At 41.5% G+C, this 19,705-nt stretch overlaps 2 protein-coding genes and 1 long non-coding RNA gene across 8 annotated transcripts in view; 1 reads left to right on the forward strand and 2 right to left on the reverse strand.

Moving 5' to 3' along the window:
* LOC128694150 (uncharacterized) overlaps nucleotides 1–9,066 on the forward strand; it is an 82,078-nt gene extending 73,012 nt beyond the window's left edge. For all 3 annotated transcript variants that reach the window (XM_070093639.1, XM_070093640.1, XM_070093642.1), the window contains one exon: nucleotides 4,031–9,066. In XM_070093639.1, the coding sequence (XP_069949740.1) occupies nucleotides 4,031–8,646 (4,616 nt within the window). In that variant the 3' untranslated portion in view covers nucleotides 8,647–9,066. The remainder of the gene's footprint in view (nucleotides 1–4,030) is intronic.
* LOC128694345 (uncharacterized) overlaps nucleotides 1–19,705 on the reverse strand; it is a 396,715-nt gene that overhangs the window by 299,632 nt on the left and 77,378 nt on the right. The gene's annotated exons all lie outside the window — the stretch shown is intronic.
* On the reverse strand, nucleotides 10,447–19,597 carry LOC128694337 (uncharacterized). The gene is made up of 2 exons (XR_008407839.2): nucleotides 10,631–19,597; nucleotides 10,447–10,560 (listed from the first exon to the last, which is right to left on the reverse strand). It is a non-coding gene; the product is annotated as an uncharacterized lncRNA (long non-coding RNA).

Consider the following 19,705-nt stretch of genomic DNA (forward strand, 5'->3'; position numbering starts at 1 on the left):
CTACTCCTTCTTTAGCTCTAACTCTATTTGAAACCCCTGACCTAATCCCATTTATTCCTCTCCATTGAAACTCTCCCACCCCCTTCAGCTTTGTTTCACTTAAATCCAGGACATCCAGTTTCTTCTGATTCATAACATCCACAATCATCTCTTTCTTATCATTTGCACAACATCCACGCACATTCAGACTTCCCTCTTTGACAATTTTCTTCTTCTTATTCTTTTTAAAAAAAGTAGGTTGGTAGACAGCAACCACCCAGGGAGGTACTACCGTCCTGCCAAGTGAGTGTAAAATGAAAGCCTGTAATTGTTTTACATGATGGTAGGATTGCTGGTGTCTTTTGTCTGTCTCATAAATATGCAAGATTACAGGTACGTCTTGCTACTTCTACTTACACTTAGGTCACACTACACATACATGTACACGTTTATTTATACACAATCATCTGAGTTTTCTTTGATTTTATCTTAATAGTTCTTGGTCTTATTACTTTTCCTTTTATATCCATAGGGAAGTGGAATAAGAATCTTTCCTCCGTAAGCCATGTGTGTTGTAAAAGTCAACTAAAATGCCGGGAACAATGGGTTAGTAACCCCTTTTCCTGTAAAGATTACTAAAAAGAATAAGAAGAAAATTGTCAAAGTGGGAAGTCTGAATGTGCGTGGATGTTGTGCAAATGATAAGAAAGAGATGATTGTGGATGTTATGAATGAGAAGAAACTGGATGTCCTGGTTTTAAGTGAAACAAAGCTGAAGGGGGTGGGAGAGTTTCAATGGAGAGGAATAAATGGGATTAGGTCAGGGGTTTCAAATAGAGTTAGAGCTAAAGAAGGAGTAGCAATAATGTTGAAGGATAAGCTATGGCAGGAAAAGAGGGACTACAAATGCATAAATTCAAGGATTATGTGGAGTAAAATAAAGATTGGATGTGAAAAGTGGGTTATAGTAAGTGTGTATGCACCTGGAGAAGATATAGTGTTGGAGTGGTTGGTACTTTTGTTTAATAAATGTATGAAAGAGGGGAAGGTACCTAGGGATTGGCAGAGAGCATGTATAGTCCCTTTATATAAAGGGAAAGGGGACAAAAGAGACTGTAAAAATTATAGAGGAATAAGCTTACTGAGTATACCAGGAAAAGTATACGGTAGGGTTATAATTGAAAGAATTAGAGGTAAGACAGAATGTAGGATTGCGGATGAGCAAGGAGGCTTCAGAGTGGGTAGGGGATGTGTAGATTAAGTGTTTACATTGAAGCATGTATGTGAACAGTATTTAGATAAAGGTAGGGAAGTTTTTATTGCATTTATAGATTTAGAAAAGGCATATGATAAGAGTGCATAGAGGAGCAATGTGGCAGATGTTGCAAGTATATGGAATAGGTGGTAAGTTACTAAATGCTGTAAAGAGCTTTTATGAGGATAGCGAGGCTCAGGTTAGGGTGTGTAGAAGAGAGGGAGAATACTTCCCGGTAAAAGTAGGTCTTAGACAGGGATGTGTAATGTCACCATGGTTGTTTAATATATTTATAGATGGGGTTGTAAAAGAAGTAAATGCTAGGGTGTTCGGGAGAGGGGTGGGATTAAATTATGGGGAATCAAATTCAAAATGGGAATTGACACAGTTACTTTTTGCTGATGATACTGTGCTTATGGGAGATTCTAAAGAAAAATTGCAAAGGTTAGTGGATGAGTTTGAGAATGTGTGTAAAGGTAGAAAGTTGAAAGTGAACATAGAAAAGAGTAAGGTGATGAGGGTATCAAATGATTTAGATAAAGAAAAATTGGATATCAAATTGGGGAGGAGGAGTATGGAAGAAGTGAATGTTTTCAGATACTTGGGAGTTGACGTGTCGGCGGATGGATTTATGAAGGATGAGGTTAATCATAGAATTGATGAGGGAAAAAAGGTGAGTGGTGCGTTGAGGTATATGTGGAGTCAAAAAACGTTATCTATGGAGGCAAAGAAGGGAATGTATGAAAGTATAGTAGTACCAACACTCTTATATGGATGTGAAGCTTGGGTGGTAAATGCAGGAGCGAATAGACGGTTGGAGGCAGTGGAGATGTCCTGTCTAAGAGCAATGTGTGGTGTAAATATTATGCAGAAAATTCGGAGTGTGGAAATTAGGAGAAGGTGTGGAGTTAATAAAAACATTAGTCAGAGGGCAGAAGAGGGGTTGTTGAGGTGGTTTGGTCATTTAGAGAGAATGGATCAAAGTAGAATGACATGGAAAGCATATAAATCTATAGGGGAAGGAAAGAGGGGTAGGGGTCGTCCTTGAAAGGGTTGGAAAGAGGGGGTAAAGGAGGTTTTGTGGGCGAGGGGCTTGGACTTCCAGCAAGCGTGCATGAGCGTGTTAGATAGGAGTGAATGGAGACGAATGATACTTGGGACCTGACGATCTGTTGGAGTGTGAGCAGGGTAATATTTAGTGAAGGGATTCAGGGAAACCGGTTATTTTCATATAGTCGGACTTGAGTCCTGGAAATGGGAAGTACAATGCCTGCACTTTAAAGGAGGGGTTTGGGATATTGGCAGTTTGGAGGGATATGTTGTGTATCTTTATACGTATATGCTTCTAAACTGTTGTATTCTGAGCACCTCTGCAAAAGCAGTGATAATGTGTGAGTGTGGTGAAAGTGTTGAATGATGAAAGTATTTTCTTTTTGGGGATTTTCTTTCTTTTTTGGGTCACCCTGCCTCGGTGGGAGACGACCGACTTGTTGGAAAAAAAAAAATATATATCCTAGGTAGTAGGTTGGTAGACAGCAACCACCCAGGGAGGTAAGATAAGATAAGATTTCGTTCGGATTTTTAACCCCGGAGGGTTAGCCACCCAGGATAACCCAAGAAAGTCAGTGCGTCATCGAGGACTGTCTAACTTATTTCCATTGGGGTCCTTAATCTTGTCCCCCAGGATGCGACCCACACCAGTCTACTAACACCCAGGTACCTATTTGCTGCTAGGTGAACAGGACAACAGGTGTAAGGAAACGTGTCGAAATGTTTCCACCCGCCGGGAATCGAACCCGGGCCCTCCGTGTGTGAAGCGGGAGCTTTAGCCACCAGGCCACCTGCCAAGTGAGTGTAAAACGAAAGAGTGTAATCATTTTACATGATGGTAGGATTGCTGGTGTCCTTTTTTTCTGTCTCATAAACATGCAAGATTTCAGGTACGTCTTGCTACTTCTACTTACACTTAGGTCACACTACACATACATGTACAAGCATATATATACACACCCCTTTGAGTTTTCTTTTATTTTCTTTCTAGTTCTTGTTCTTGTTTATTTCCTCTTACCTCCATGGGGAAGTGGAACAGAATTCTTCCTCCGTAAGCCATGCGTGTTGTAAGAGGCGACTAAAATGCCGGGAGCAAGGGGCTAGTAACCCCTGTATATATTACTAAATGTAAAAGGAGAAACTTTCGTTTTTCCTTTTGGGCCACCCCACCTCGGTGGGATACGGCCGGTGTGTTGAAAGAAAGAAAGATTTAGGGAAACCAGTTGGCTGGACTTAGAGTCCTGGAAATGAGAAGTACAATGCCTGCACTTCAGAGGAGGGGTTTGGGATATTGACAGTTTGGAGGGACTTCTAAACTGTTGCATTTGAGCACCTCTGCACAGACAGTGATTATGTGTGAGTGAGGTGAAAGTATTGAATGATGAAAGTATTTTCTTTTTGGGTCGCCCTGCCTCGGTGGGAGGTGGCTGACGTTTTCAAAAAAAAAAAAAAATTCTCCCCAACACCCTAGCATTCACATCTTTTACAACTTCACCTATAAATATATTAAACAACATTGGTGACATCAAGCATCCCTGTCTAAGGCCTGCTTTTGTAGACACCTGATCAAGGGAATTAGTCACACTCCGTTTCCCAACTTAGATTTGATTTGATTGCCTCCCATTCCCCACATGCAGTATGACCTGTATGGGTTTAGTGCAAAATGAATAAATAAAAATAATAATATTATCTCATAATATTTCCAACTATGTGTTAATATTTTGATTTGTTTTGCATTCGTTTCAGCAAATGGTTCTGAGTCTATTAAATGGAAGAAGCTGCCCAGCAGTGTGAATGCTGTCAGTAAGGCATCAGGGGCAAGAATACTGGCCGTTGGTTATACTAACACACAAGATAAGACTAGTCCAGATACTAAAGAGTGCCAGACCGATTCAAGTATTGAGTTAATAGATGAGCTGAGTACATCGGATGAAACTCAGTCAAAAAATCTCCAAAAAAGATGGGCAGATTCTGTGTTGCTTCAGAGTGAAAGGGAGAATATTTTGCAGAAGAGTTCTTCAGCAGCAACATTTAGTAAAAAAAAATTTGGGCTCCATTATAACAATAATAGTAAAGAGCAAGATAAAGAAAAAATTGTCTTTATAAAAATGGAAGATGGAGAGGAAAGAATTGTGAAAAGTAATGTTTATAATGGCAGTAAATCCAGCACAGGAGTACTAGAAACAGAGTTAGCAGGTAACAAAAATGTTCCGTTTTCATCAAGTGTGAGCATTACCATTCCTCTGGTCAGCCCTGGTGATCCCTGCTCAAGTAAAAGTAATTTTCAAGAATTGTATTCCCTTGGTTTTTCTGATGCGGAGGCCACAGATATCAATGAAGGTACACAGAGCGGTTTTGCTCGCCCAATGAAATCAACATCACCAGGAGAAAATATTGAGGAAAATGAACTGGTTGAAAGTTCACAGTTTTCATCAGGTTTACTGAAAGAACCAAAAATTGAACAAGATTCTGTATATGATGATGGGGATTATCTCAGTAATATCACAATTTCAAAAGTAGAGTCCCTTCAAGAACAGAAGAAATGTGAAATATTTCCAGTGCCAGTGAATGAACAGCCTATCACCAGTTCATGCGAAAATGCTAATCTTGTTTTTAATCGAGCATCGGGAAGTAAACGATCCCACAACTTTGTGATGCGTATTTCCAGTAAAACACCCAGAGCCTCCGAGAGTTCTAGCAGTTATGGAGGATCCCGTGAGGTAAAGTCTAAAAGCACCCAGTACTTGCAAGCTTCCTACATGGACTCCCACTATTTTAGTTCTCGGAGAAGTAGCGGGGATATTTTAGATGAAAGTGTTATCATTGGCTATCAGTGTCCAACATGCAGTAAGATTTTTCAGACTGAGTGGCTAATGATTAAACATAGCACTGTTCACTACAAGTATGTTTGTGACATATGTGAACATGTGTTTTCATCAGAAATCACACTGAAATACCATATACATGATCATCTTACTGCAGCATATGAGGATGAGAAGTATTATTGTCAGTTTTCTTGCAAAACTTGTCATAGCCTTAAATGTGAATGTTTTGAGGCAACATACTGTAAGCCAAAAGAAATTCCCCAGGGTTATTCAAGGCCACAAAAAGCAAGAAGATCAAAGAAAACATTCATTAACAAGGTAAATTCTGGTCCTAATGATCATTTAAAGGTAACCTTAGCAGATTATAAAAGATACTTTCGGAATCCCGGTGATTTAGAGAACATCAGAGGTAAAAGACAGAGACTTTGTATGTCACAGAAATCAACTACCATACAACGAAACTCGAATAACCATCATACCCAAAGGCAGCAAATAGACAATAACTTAGAAGAAAGTGCTCTTGATCAAGAATTTGACAATTCTCATGAAACGTCTACAGAATATGCACATCAGGACAGAACAAAGCAAACCACAGAATCAGCAGAGAGTTCTAAAGATATAATGCCAGTAGTGATGCATAATGACTTGGTTGATGTGAAGAGTGAACTCATCTCTAGGACTTTATCTGAAGATCTGCACACTGTTGGGGAACCCATTATCCCTAAGAAAGGCAGGAGGCCATTTAGTCGTAGAAGACCCATTAGCAAACTATCCAGCAATTTTATATACAAAGATACAGATTTTTATTATATGTGTGAATCATGTGATGCAAGTTTCCTTTCCAAGGCAGAGTTGAGTGAGCATATGTTCTTTCACAGACTTAAGTCACGGAGTCGCAGAGGGGAGAAGAGAGGTGCCTCTAGTACAGCAGAGGAAGAGAGGAAAAGTGCGTTAAAAAGGCTAAAAATAGAAGAACTTGAAAGTAATGAAGTTGCAACTATTAATGTTGGGGGATTTGAAAGGTTCAAATGCCCCATGTGTAGAGGGCACTTTGCATCAATCACAGATTTAAATAGGCACAGAACCCAAGCTCACAAAGGATTTGATACAGATGAGTCACTTGATGTAAATATGCCAGTTCGGAGCACTGAGGTTTTCCAGTGCGCCTACTGTGAAAAACTGTATCGCCGTGAACGAGAATTACGAAGGCATCTTAAGCATGATTGTATTAGTGCTCCTAAACACCTAAAAACAAAACTAGAAAATGGTGTAACTCTTTCTTATTTAGAAAACACTGGAGATGGGCCTCACTATAGAATAATTAAAAAAAGTCCTGATGAAAATTCTGCAGGTGACCCACTTCCTTCAAAACCTTCCAACAAAGTAACTCACAAGGGACCTATTACCTGTAAATATTGTCTTATGGTAACAAGGAGAGAAGCAGAAATGAAACGGCACGTGTGGAAGTATTGTATGAAAATACCAAAGAACATTGTCAAACAGTTCAAAGAAGGTGCAACATTAGAAGAGCTTGGTTTCTTGTATAGCCATAATAAACTGGAGTCATCAGACAGTGTGTCTCAGTCTGATAACTTACCAGTCACTGAAAGTGAAAAAACTAATATTTCCTCAGATGAGCCACAGATAGCTACACCTAAGGTAGCTACACCTCAGATAGCTAAATCTCAGATAGCTACATCCGAGGTAGCTATACCTCCAATAACTACACCTCTGATAACTACTCAAACAGCTACATACGCTGCTTCACCTCAAGGCGATACATCAGAGATAGCTACACCAAAGGTAGCTACATCACAGATGGGTGTTTCTCAGGTATCTAATTCTCAAGCTGCTGTTCCTGTATCGAGCTCATTATTTCCATTTCCTTTGTCAATGATGCAATTACAGTTTTCTAAATCAAAGGAGCCTTTGGTCTGCTCTTATTGTGGTTTGTGGTATTTCCGAGAAGCTGCAATTTTGAAGCACATGAAGGAGCGATGCATCAAGATTCCTCCTTTTGAAAAAGAGATTCTGATTAGTGGAGCTCATCTTTGTAATGTACCTCAAGATAATGAAGTCCCAGCAAGTGAATCTCTTCAACTTTGCAGGGCAATCTACAAAAAAGTTGAAGTTCTTGATCATCATCTGAATTCAGAGAATATGAACACTATATCTAATGGTACTTCAGTGTTAAGTCATGATTTGAGGGTCAGTAATGAGGCACAAAGAGAAGAGTCTTCTATGGCAGTCAATAAAGTAAAAGTTCCTCTAGAGATAAGAAAAACTACGAAACAGAGTAGGGGCTTGGCCAATAGAAAAGGTACAAAATGCCGTAGGTGTCATGAAAATTTCAAATCTCCCGAAGCAGTTCTTGCACATAGTAGTGTACACCATGGACCTAAGAATGGCTTTTACAAGTGCAAATTATGCCAGATAAGGATGCCAAAATATAAACAACTCAGAGAGCATGTATGGGAGCATACAGAAGAGACACCATATAGGTGCCATGTGTGTGAGGTCAAGTTTCGATCAAGTGAAATTCTAATAGAACATCTCCATGAAGAACATAACTTTAACTTAATAAAAGAGAGAAACCTTTATAAATGGTTACCGACACGAAATGGCAGATACAGGGAAATTAAACCCATAGCTAAAGATAATTGTGAGGAAAGTTTGGAAGATTTAGATACTAATTTGGATAACCTAGCTGAAGTTATGGTGATCACAGATAATGATATTTGGACAGGTAGAAATGAAACTCAAAAATCTGTAGGCATTGAAAAGGTTGGTGACAAAAAGTTGACTGAAAATGATCAGAAAGAAGTAATTGAAAGTAATCAATCTGGAAAGGTAGAAAGTAGCACCCTTAAAAACCAGTCCTCTTTGTCTGAAGGAAATACTGTTTTAAATGCAAAAGAACTGGATCATATTGCTGATAAAGGTACCAAAACTAAGCAGTCCAGCATACATGTAAACGATTCATTGCCTCCAAAAGAAATCCTTGAAGAGGAGGACGTGAATCATCACACAGTAGAAAAAGACCATGCTAAAACAGGACAAAGACTTATGCATTTTAAGGAAGAAACTGTGTGCATAGCTGTTGCTGAACCAGAAAAAAAATTAACAGGGGGAAATGATAAGAATGAAAAATTGGAACAAAGCTCTACAACAAACAAAAGCAAGAATACTTCTGCAGGTACAGAAATTAAAGAGAACTTAAATTTGGCAGTAAAGAGTGACAAGAATAAAGAAGGTAATACACACACAGGAAAGGAAAATGTAAATATAAAAAAGGAGAGTTTGAAGGCAGGACGGTGTGCTAATGAAGGAAAGGAAATGGAAAATGTAGACAAGGCAATAATAGAAAAACAAAAATCCAATGAGACACAAAAGTTCCATCGGTTAACAAGCATGGTAAATGAAGATGAACTTTGTGATGATGGTTATGCAGAGAATGGTGAAGGTCTTCTGTCAAATGTTGGGAATCTTGAGAGTGTTGTAGAAACCGTTCATCTTACTGATAATTACCTCTCTTGAGGTTTCCCTTAAATTATACTGTTGTATATATACTGTAAAAGCTGACAATTTCCTATTATGTGACAGTTTTTATCTTCACTATAATTAGTGGAACAGATTATAGTTATATAATTTGTTTCTATACCATGGACATTAACATATTGTAATTTATATTTTAAAATTTGATCTGACATGTAAGAAACATTTGTACATAATTTACAGATACCAGTACAGTATCTATTACTGTAATACTACAAATGTGCCATGTTTTGGTCTAAATATATTTTGTCGCAAATTTTTCTGGACATCTTTCAGGGACATACTCACCTCTTCATTTGTGATACCGATTTTGAAGTTATAAAGTATGTATATAACCAGATTATAATGAACTTTTCCAAGTGATTTATTAGGCCTAAGTACAAATAAATACTATTCGACAACTTCGGATTTTTTTAATTTATTTTATTTCACAACTGAAAAATAATTTCATGATGTTAATATTGTCATGGTAGCTTATCCTTTAAACCATTATTTTTATCATGGGGAATGCTAAGCCTGTAATGGTTCTACAGCACCTGGGAAATGACAGGTAATCAGGATTGATATGAGGAAGGAAATGGGGGGTAGCTCCAATTCCTTGGGAGCCCCTCACTAGCATTATTATTATAATCATGGGGGAGCACTAAACCCGTAGAATTATACGGTGCCTGTGGGGGGTGCAATGAACAGGCAGACACTGCTGCGCGGTCAGCAGTACATGACCTACCAATTTCACATAGAGGTGTTCCATCTCCAGACTATTTTGCTGTAATAGCTACCCACCTTCACACCCATTGGCAACAACGTTGGTCAACTCTGCTTGGTAACAAACTTCATTTTATTAAACCGAGCATAGGTTACTGGCCGTCTTCCTGTCATCAGTGCCGAGGTTGGGAGACTACTCTCTCCTGCCTTTGCATTGGCCACACTCGTCTTACTCATGGGTATCTCATGGAGAGGCACCCTGTTCCTCTCTGTGAGCAGTGTCAAGTTCCAGTATCGATTAGCCACATTCTGTTAGACTGCTGCCCTCTCTATCAACGAGCATGCAGAATTTACCTCCAACGTCGTCTTCGCTCTCTCTTTACCTTCCCTTCTTGCTGATGGACCCTCCTTTAATCCTGACTCTCTCATTGACTTCTTGACGACTGATTTACTCCACAAACTCTGATTATTATTATAATCAAAAAGAAGCGCTAAGCCACAAGGGCTGTACAGCAACAAACTCTGATGATACCTTTTGCACTCCCCTCAGCCCTTTCTACATCCATCTCTTGCTGCCCTCTACCCTTTCACCATCCACTGTTCTCCGTAACCTATTACTCATCCATCTCCTTTTTGCCACCTGATGCCCTCGCTTCCTTCCTGCCCTGCAGCGCTGTATAGTCCTTGTGGTTTAGCGCTTCTTTTTGATTATAATAATGTGGGGGTGATGGAAGGTATTCAGGTTAATTCAGGGAACTGAAGCACCAATCCAATTCCCTAGATCAAGAGCCCTTCACCAGTGTCAAGGAACCTCCTTTGAGGGGTCACTAGCATTAATGCAAGGGCCCCCCTTCCTTGAAAAGGTCCCTTTAAGGATGTCTTTGTGCTGAAGGGGTCTTGATCTAGTGCCTGTATGATCCTAGTGGGTTTATCACTTAAGTTATGATTGTAATAATAATCTTGATCCAATGAACTGGAGTTTCTCTCCCATTCCCAAGTGCAACATGACCCCTAGATGTGTAGTGCTGCATCAGGAATATGGCAGCTTGTCCATGACAATGTACTGATAGCCATGTATATATTTTTACTTTTTATTTAGCTGTAGTAAAAAGTTGAAAAAATGACAATTACTGTAGATGTATTCTGGTTGCTGCACAACCCAAGATAAGTGTTGTATGTATACCACAAAACCTTCAATTATTATTATTATTATTATAATCAAAAAGAAGCGCTAAGCCACAAGGGCTATACAGCACAAAACCTTCAAGAGGCACAGGAATTGCAGCTCAACTTCGAGAGATTCTAGGATCTCGACCCGAATCCTCCCAGAAGCTAGATATCAACACGTTCAAGAGACTCTGGTGCTTCACTCAAGAAGCCCAGCATCTGTAGCTTAATACCCTAAAAAGGCTCAGGAGCTGCAGGTCAACACTCAAGAGGCATTATTATTATTATTATTATTTTTTTCAACAAGTCGGCCGTCTCCCACCGAGGCAGGGTGACCCAAAAAAGAAAGAAAATCCCCAAAAAGAAAATACTTTCATCATCATTCAACACTTTCACCACACTTACATGGTAGAGACTACATGAGAGAAAGTAGTGTATATATACAGGTAGACAAAGGTAGGTAAGTGAATTATTATTATTATTATAATTAAAAAGAAGCGCTAAGCCACAAGGGCTATACAGCGCTGCAGGGTAGGGAAGGAAGTGAGGGTATTGGGTGGCAGAAGGGGGGAGGGATGATCAGTAGGTTACAGAAAACAGCGGGGCAGGGGATAGTGCGGGGGTAGAGGGTAGCAAGAGATTGAGGTAGAAAGGGCGGAAGGTATCAGAGTTTGTGAAGTAAGTCAGTTGCTGTCAAAAAGTCAATGAGAGAGTCCAGATGAAAGGTGGGTCCATCAGCAAGGGAAGATAAAGAGAGAGCAGCGGAGCGAAGACGACGACGGAGGTAAATTCTGCGTGCTCGTTGATAAAGTGGGCAGTCTAACAGAATGTGGCTGACTGATAATGGAACCTGACAATTCTCACAGAGAGGAGCAGGGCGCCTCTCCACGAGATATCCATGAGTAAGACGAGTATGGCCAATGCGAAGACGGGAGACAGTAGTCTCCCAACCTCGACACTGGTGACAAGAAGATGGCCAGTAACCTATACTCAGTTTAATAGATTGAAGTTTGTTACCGAGCATAGTAGACCAACGTTGTTGCCAACGGGTGTGAAGGTGGATAGCTATTGCAGCAAAATAGTCCGTAAATGGAATACCTCTATATGAAACTGGTAGGTCATGTACTGCTGACCGCGCAGCAGTGTCTGCCTGTTCATTGCCCTGTACGTCAACATGACCAGGGACCCAACAAAAAACAATATCTTTATGCTTGGTAAAGATGCGGCGTAGCCAAAGTTGGATACGGAGGACTAAGGGGTGAGGTGTATCAAATTTCTGTATACCCTGTAAAGCACTAAGGGAGTCTGAGACAACCACAAATGATGACACAGATGCAATACGGATAAGTGCTGCAAGAACGGCATACAATTCAGCAGTAAAAATACTAGCTGAAGATAGTAAATGCCTTCATACGACGCTGTCCGGAAACACTGCAGCGAATCCTATGCCGTCAGAAGACTTAGAGCCATCTGTGTACACTGCAATGGCATGAGAATGAGAGTGGAAGTGGTCAAGAAAAAGAGAGCGGGAAGCGACTGTAGACAGTTGGGCTTTCGAGCAAGGGAGAGAGAAAGAACAGACTCGAACAGCTGGAACTTCCCAGGGGGGTAGGGAAAAGTGAGATGCTACATGAACATATAAAGGTGGTAATTGAAGAGAAGACAAGAGCGAATGTAGGCGAAGAGTGAAGGGACGGAGTAAACGGGCGGCGAACAAATAAAGAATGTCTACTAATATCAGTGACCATTCTATAAATGGAAGGATTGCAGAGATCATGAGAGTGTACATAGTAGCGAAGGTAATGCGCAACACGGCGATCGGATAAGGATGGAACGTTCGCTTCTGCATAGAGGCTCTCAACAGGGGAAGAGCGAAAAGCACCAAGGCATAAACGTAATCCTTGGTGATGAATGGGGTTAAAGCTAGAGAGAGTAGCAGGAGAGGCCGCTGAAAAGATCTGGTCACCATAATCAAGTTTCGATAAAATGAGGGTGGAATGTAGGCGAAGGAGTGTTCGACGATCAGCTCCCCATGAAAGATGAAGGTTCCCCTCAAGGAAGGTTCCTTGATGTTGGTGAGGGGCTTTGATTTAGGGAATTGGATCTGTGCTCCAGTTCCCCAAATTAAGCCTGAATGCCTTCCACATCGCCCCCCCCAGGCGCTGTATAATCCTCCGGGTTTAGTGCTTCCCCCTTGATTATAATAATAATTTAAGAAGGTTCAGCCGGCTGTGACAGGTTGCCTTCAGAGAGGTAATGTGAGGTTTCCAGGATAACCTACGGTCAAAGAGGAGGCCCAGAAACCTGACTGTATCACGTTCAGGGATACGGGAGCCATAGAGATACAAAGGACGATCGGAGATGACAGAGCGTCTACTGAAAGTAATTTGGTGAATTTTGGTACTGGAAAATTTAAACCCATGTGTGGTGGCCCAATTGGAAACAGGGTCGACCGCATGCTGGAGAGAAACTGTAATGAGGTGACAGTCAGCGCCTGCACAGGCAATAGCGAAGTCATCAACATAGAGTGATGACCAAATATTTGATGGAAGACTAGAGGCCAAATCATTTATAGCAAGGAGAAAAAGTGTTGTGCTCAGAACACATCCCTGGGGGACACCTTCGGCTTGGATAAAGTCCGGAGAGAGCACATTATTAACCCGAACACGGAAATGTCTGTCAGTTAAAAAGTTCTTAAGGAAGGATGGTAGATTGCCTCAGAGGCCTAAGGAGTGGGCTTGGGCCAAAATATTATACCTCCAAGTTGTGTCATATGCCTTCTCAAGGTCAAAAAATATGGCAATAACTGAGTGGTTATTCGCAAAGGCATTACAAACATACGTATCCAAGCGTAGCAAGGGGTCTATGGTAGAAAGTCCCTTACGAAAACCATATTGACAAGTGGAGAGACTGTTGTCTCTCTTAATACCACACTAAACTTCTATTTACCAGGCGTTCCATCACTTTGCAAACTGCACTGGTAAGAGTAATGGGACGATAGTGGGAGGCTTCATGTCCCGTAGTGCCTGGTTTGCGGAAAGGGAGAACAATGGCAGATTTCCACAACTGTGGAAGAACTCCTTGTGACCAAATAAGATTGAAAAGGCGTAATAGGACTGCAAGGGCTGACTGATGTAAATGTTTTAGCATACGAATATGAATGTCGTCGGGCCCAGCTGCCGATGATCGGCAAGCTGAGAGTGTTACCTCCAGTTCTTGAAGTGTAAGAGGCACATTATACTGTTCTTCTCTGAGAGAAGAAAAGTCCAAGGGTGCTAACTCTCTGGCAGACTTTGAGGAAAGAAACGAGGGGCATAGATGGAGCCCCTGAGATATACAGACCAGATGATTGCCAATTTCATTGGCAACATCTAGTGGGTTTGCTATGTCAACACCGGCAACCCGCAGAACAGGAGCCGGGTCAGAATATTTATATATTGGTAAGTGAAGTGGATGGGACCAACTCAGAGAGAGAGAGAGAGAGAACTGCAGGGTGTAGTATACTGAACTATTATGTTCACTCCCAGATGCTTTGATTTTATTCTTACCAAGTCCTACACTTGCTATGTAGGAAAATGACAGAAAACATGGAACTTCACTTGCCAACTAAAGCCTTTTTTTTTTTAACCTAGCTGAACTTTGTGTCACTTTAACAGTTTAACCTTTAACAATCTTTACTAAACAAAGATTTTGCATGGCCATTTGCTCACTAATGAGTGCAATCTTCAGGGGCTTCCATGTAGAAGCTGATCCAAGGAATAGACCAGTCCTTGCTTTCCTTGGATTGAACCAGAATGCTTCTCATTCTCCAGGCACTGTATATTATTATTATTATAATAAAAAAGAAGCACTAAGCCACAAGGGCTATACAGCCAGGCACTGTATAGCCCTTACAAATTCAGCATTTTCCCTCAAATATAATAATGTACGTGGAAGTTGAAGTTCTAGGAAGTCACCTCCAATACTGGTGAGCTCTTGATCCAAGGAATTGAATTTGTTCCCTTTGATCGAACCTGAATGACTCGTATAGGTTTAAGTGTTTTCCTGATTAAAAATAAATGAAATCCTAACCAATTTGACTTCATCATGTCAATGATTAGGTTTATCAAACCTTCAGAATTTTCAACCTTGACATTTTCCAGAGTGGTAATTATGTAAATTTACAAATACATTATTATTATTACAATCAAAACTAAGCACTAAACCCACAAGGGTCATATAGCCACAAATACAGTAGATTCATTTCGTGTGCCCAAAACTCAGGTTTTGAATAATTTAACTGAAATTTTTATACCCAAGGTCATGTTTTGCAGAACACTCCACCCTCAATTTATGCCAGGGAACTGCTGTCATCCCTTGTATAGTCATAAAAGAAGACCTCATACACTATTTTGGACATGTAAAAAACAATTAGAATTACAACTACCAATCACCATGACCCAAACCTGATCCAAGGGAAGAGGGTAGTTGGTCATTATAACATGAAAGTGTGTGCATCGAAGCACCCCCTCCCTCCCCAAACAATGGGTATGAACTAGGAAAGAAGTGATGGTGTAGGTGTAACTCATGGAATGAGTTATGAAAGGAGGATTATTATTATAATCAAAATATGAAAGGAGGAAATCAGTATTCTACATAACTGCTGTAATAATAATGGTATTACTACTAGCTCTAAAATATACACAGTATTTTTTTTCTTTTACCTCACTGGCCATCTCCTGTCATGTGACTAAAAGCAGGAAACACATTCATCATCATTCAATGTCTTGCCAATTATTATTATCAAAAAGAAGTGCTAAACCTACTAGGGTCATACAGTGCTGCAGGGTAAGAACTGATGCAGGATCAAAGGATGAGTAAGGGTGGAGAGGACAACAAGGGTAAAGTTAGGAAGGGCTGTGAAGAGTGCTTAACGAAGGATTGTCAAAACTGTGCTAACATCACAGTTCAGATTATGATAAATTTAATAGCTAAGACGGAGCACCACAAGTTTACCTCTGCTCCTGCAGTTATATATTATTATTATTATTATAATCAAAAAGAAGCGCTAAGCCACCAGGACTATACAGCGCTGCAGGGCAGGAAGGAAGCGAGGGCATCAGGTGGCAAAAGGGAGATGGACGAGTAATAGGTTACGGATAACAGCGGGGTAGTGGATGGTGAAAGGGGAAAGGGCAGCAAGAGACTGAACTAGAAAGGGCTGAGGGGAGTGCGAAAAGTATCATCAGAGTTTGTGGAGTAAATCAGTCGTTGTCAAGAAGTCAATGAGAGAGTCAGGATTAAAGGAGGGTCCATCAGCAAGAAGGGAAGGTAAAGAGAGAGTAGTAGAACGAAGACGACGTTGGAGGTAAATTCTGCATGCTCAATGATAGAGAGGGTAGTCTAACAGAATGTGGCTAATCGATACTGGAACTTGACACTGCTCACAGAGAGGAACAGGGTGCCTTTCCATGAGATACCCATGAGTAAGACGAGTGTGGCCAATGTGAAGGCGGGAGAGAGTGGTCTCCCAACCTCGGCACTGATGACAAGAAGACAGCCAGTAACCTATGCTCGGTTTAATAGAATGAAGTTTGTTACCGAGCAGAGTTGACCAACGTTGTTGCCAACGGGTGCGAAGGTGGGTAGCTATTGCAGCAAAATAGTCCAGAAATGGAACACCTCTATAGGAAATTGGTAGGTCATGTACTGCTGACCGCGCAGCAGTGTCTGCCTGTTCATTGCCCTGTATGTCGACATGACCAGGGACCCAACAAAAAACAATATCTATGTTTGGTAGAGATACGGCGTAGCCAAAGTTGGATACGGAGAACTAGGGGGCGAGATGTATCAAATTTTCGTATAGCCTGTAGAGCACTAAGGGAGTCTGAGACTACCACAAATGATGACACAGGCATAGATGCGATATGAATAAGTGCTGTAAGAATGGCATACAGTTCAGCAGTAAAAATGCTAGCCGAAGATAGTAAATGCCCCCGCACGACGCTGTCCGGAAACACTGCTGCGAATCCGACGCCGTCTGAAGACTTGGAGCCATCTGTGTACACAGCGGTGGCATGAGAATAGGAGTGGAAGTGATCAAGAAAAAGAGAGCGGGAAGCCATCATAGGCAGTTGATTATTATTATTATAATCAAAAAGAAGCGCTAAGCCACAAGGACTATACAGCGCTGCAGGGCAGGAAGGAAGCGAGGGCATCAGGTGGCAAAAGGGAGATGGATGAGCAACAGGTTACGGATAACAGCGGGGCAGTGGATGGTGAAAGGGTAAAGGGCAGCAAGAGACTGAACCAGAAAGGGCTGAGGGGAGTGCGAAAAGTATCATCAGAGTTTGTGGAGTAAATCAGTCGTTGTCAAGAAGTCAATGAGAGAGTCAGGATTAAAGGAGGGTCCATCAGCAAGAAGGGAAGGTAAAGAGAGAGTAGTAGAACGAAGACGACGTTGGAGGTAAATTCTGCATGCTCATTGATAGAGAGGGTAGTCTAACAGAATGTGGCTAATCGATACTGGAACTTGACACTGCTCACAGAGAGGAACAGGGTGCCTTTCCATGAGATACCCATGAGTAAGACGAGTGTGGCCAATGTGAAGGCGGGAGAGAGTGGTCTCCCAACCTCGGCACTGATGACAAGAAGACAGCCAGTAACCTATGCTCGGTTTAATAGAATGAAGTTTGTTACCGAGCAGAGTTGACCAACGTTGTTGCCAACGGGTGCGAAGGTGGGTAGCTATTGCAGCAAAATAGTCCAGAAATGGAACACCTCTATAGGAAATTGGTAGGTCATGTACTGCTGACCGCGCAGCAGTGTCTGCCTGTTCATTGCCCTGTATGTCGACATGACCAGGGACCCAACAAAAAACAATATCTATGTTTGGTAGAGATACGGCGTAGCCAAAGTTGGATACGGAGAACTAGGGGGCGAGATGTATCAAATTTTCGTATAGCCTGTAGAGCACTAAGGGAGTCTGAGACTACCACAAATGATGACACAGGCATAGATGCGATATGAATAAGTGCTGTAAGAATGGCATACAGTTCAGCAGTAAAAATGCTAGCCGAAGATAGTAAATGCCCCCGCACGACGCTGTCCGGAAACACTGCTGCGAATCCGACGCCGTCTGAAGACTTGGAGCCATCTGTGTACACAGCGGTGGCATGAGAATAGGAGTGGAAGTGATCAAGAAAAAGAGAGCGGGAAGCCACCATAGGCAGTCGAGCTTTCGAACAAGGGAGCGAGAAAGAACAGACCCGAACAGCTGGAACTTCCCAGGGGGGTAGGGAAAAGTGAGATGCTACATGAACATATAAAGGTGGTAACTGAAGGGAAGACAAGAGTGAATGTGGGGCGGCGAACAAATAAAGAATGTCTACTAATATCGGTGACCATTCTATAAATGGAAGGATTGTGGAGATCGTGAGAGTGTACATAGTAGCGAAGGCAATGGGCATCACAGCGATCAGACAAGGATGGAACATTCGCTTCTGCATAGAGGCTCTCAACAGGGGAAGAGCGAAAAGCACCAAGGCACAAACGTAATCCTTGGTGATGGATAGAGTTAAGGCTAGAGAGAGTAGCAGGAGAGGCTGCGGAATAAATCTGGTCACCATAATCGAGTTTCGATAAAACGAGGGCTGAATGTAGGCGAAGTAGAGTTCGACGATCAGCTCCCCAGGAAAGATGAGCAAGGGTTTTAAGAAGGTTTAGCCGGCTGTGACAAGTTGCCTTCAGAGAGGTAATGTGAGGTTTCCAGGATAACCTACGGTCAAAGAGAAGGCCTAGAAACCTGACTGTATCACGTTCGGGGATACGGGAGCCATAGAGATACAAAGGATGATCGGAGATGACAGAGCGTCTAGTGAAAGTAATTTGGTGAGTTTTGGTACTGGAAAAATTAAACCCGTGCGTGGTGGCCCATGCAGTTATATAGTATTTACATAGTTAAATAAGCCAAACTCATAAAAACGCATTTTAAGCCTTTGACTGTTGCAAGCGCCTTTCTGAAACTGTCATTCTATGTCGCAAAATTTTTGGAAAAAAAAAAAATTTTTTTTTTCCTTATGAAATGATAATCTTTTCCTGATGGTATTGACACCAAAAGTATGAAATTTGGTCGAAAACTCACGGAATTACGCTCCCGCAAAGTTAGCAGTCTCAGCGACATGTACGTATCAACGATTTCGCCGACTTTGAGCCCTGTTTTTGGCCAATTCCGTTGTTCCAGTTGACCAAACTCATAGCTATTTCTTTAGACCCCCATTTTTTCTATCAACTGAGTACAAGAAAGTGCCCATTTACTGATTTGAACTACCCAATAATGTGGTCAGAAATTGGCAATTTGGCCAATTTCACGCAAATTAAAAAATAGGCCATTTCAAAATAGGGTCCAGAATAAACAATGTGGGCATTCTTGGCACTAAAATAACATATCCTCTGTTCATTAGTCACATCTCTAGGCCCCTCATATATTGCTTTCTATTTTGATTTTTTATTCATACAAAAAATACAAAATTTACTGTTATGTAGACTATTGCATTATTGTAAATTATTATTATTATAATCAAAAAGAAGCGCTAAGCCACAAGGACTATACAGCGCTGCAGGGCAGGAAGGAAGCGAGGGCATCAGGTGGCAAAAGGGAGATGGATGAGCAACAGGTTACGGATAACAGCGGGGCAGTGGATGGTGAAAGGGTAAAGGGCAGCAAGAGACTGAACCAGAAAGGGCTGAGGGGAGTGCGAAAAGTATCATCAGAGTTTGTGGAGTAAATCAGTCGTTGTCAAGAAGTCAATGAGAGAGTCAGGATTAAAGGAGGGTCCATCAGCAAGAAGGGAAGGTAAAGAGAGAGTAGGAGAACGAAGACGACGTTGGAGGTAAATTCTGCGTGCTCGTTGATAGAGAGGGCAGTCTAACAGAATGTGGCTAATCGATACTGGAACTTGACACTGCTCACAGAGAGGAACAGGGTGCCTCTCCATGAGATACCCATGAGTAAGACGAGTGTGGCCAATGCGAAGGCGGGAGAGAGTGGTCTCCCAACCTCGGCACTGATGACAAGAAGACGGCCAGTAACCTATGCTCGGTTTAATAGAATGAAGTTTGTTACCGAGCAGAGTTGACCAACGTTGTTGCCAACGGGTGCGAAGGTGGGTAGCTATTGCAGCAAAATAGT

Source organism: Cherax quadricarinatus, chromosome 43 (assembly GCF_038502225.1).
Source record: "Cherax quadricarinatus isolate ZL_2023a chromosome 43, ASM3850222v1, whole genome shotgun sequence".
Taxonomy (NCBI): domain Eukaryota; kingdom Metazoa; phylum Arthropoda; class Malacostraca; order Decapoda; family Parastacidae; genus Cherax; species Cherax quadricarinatus.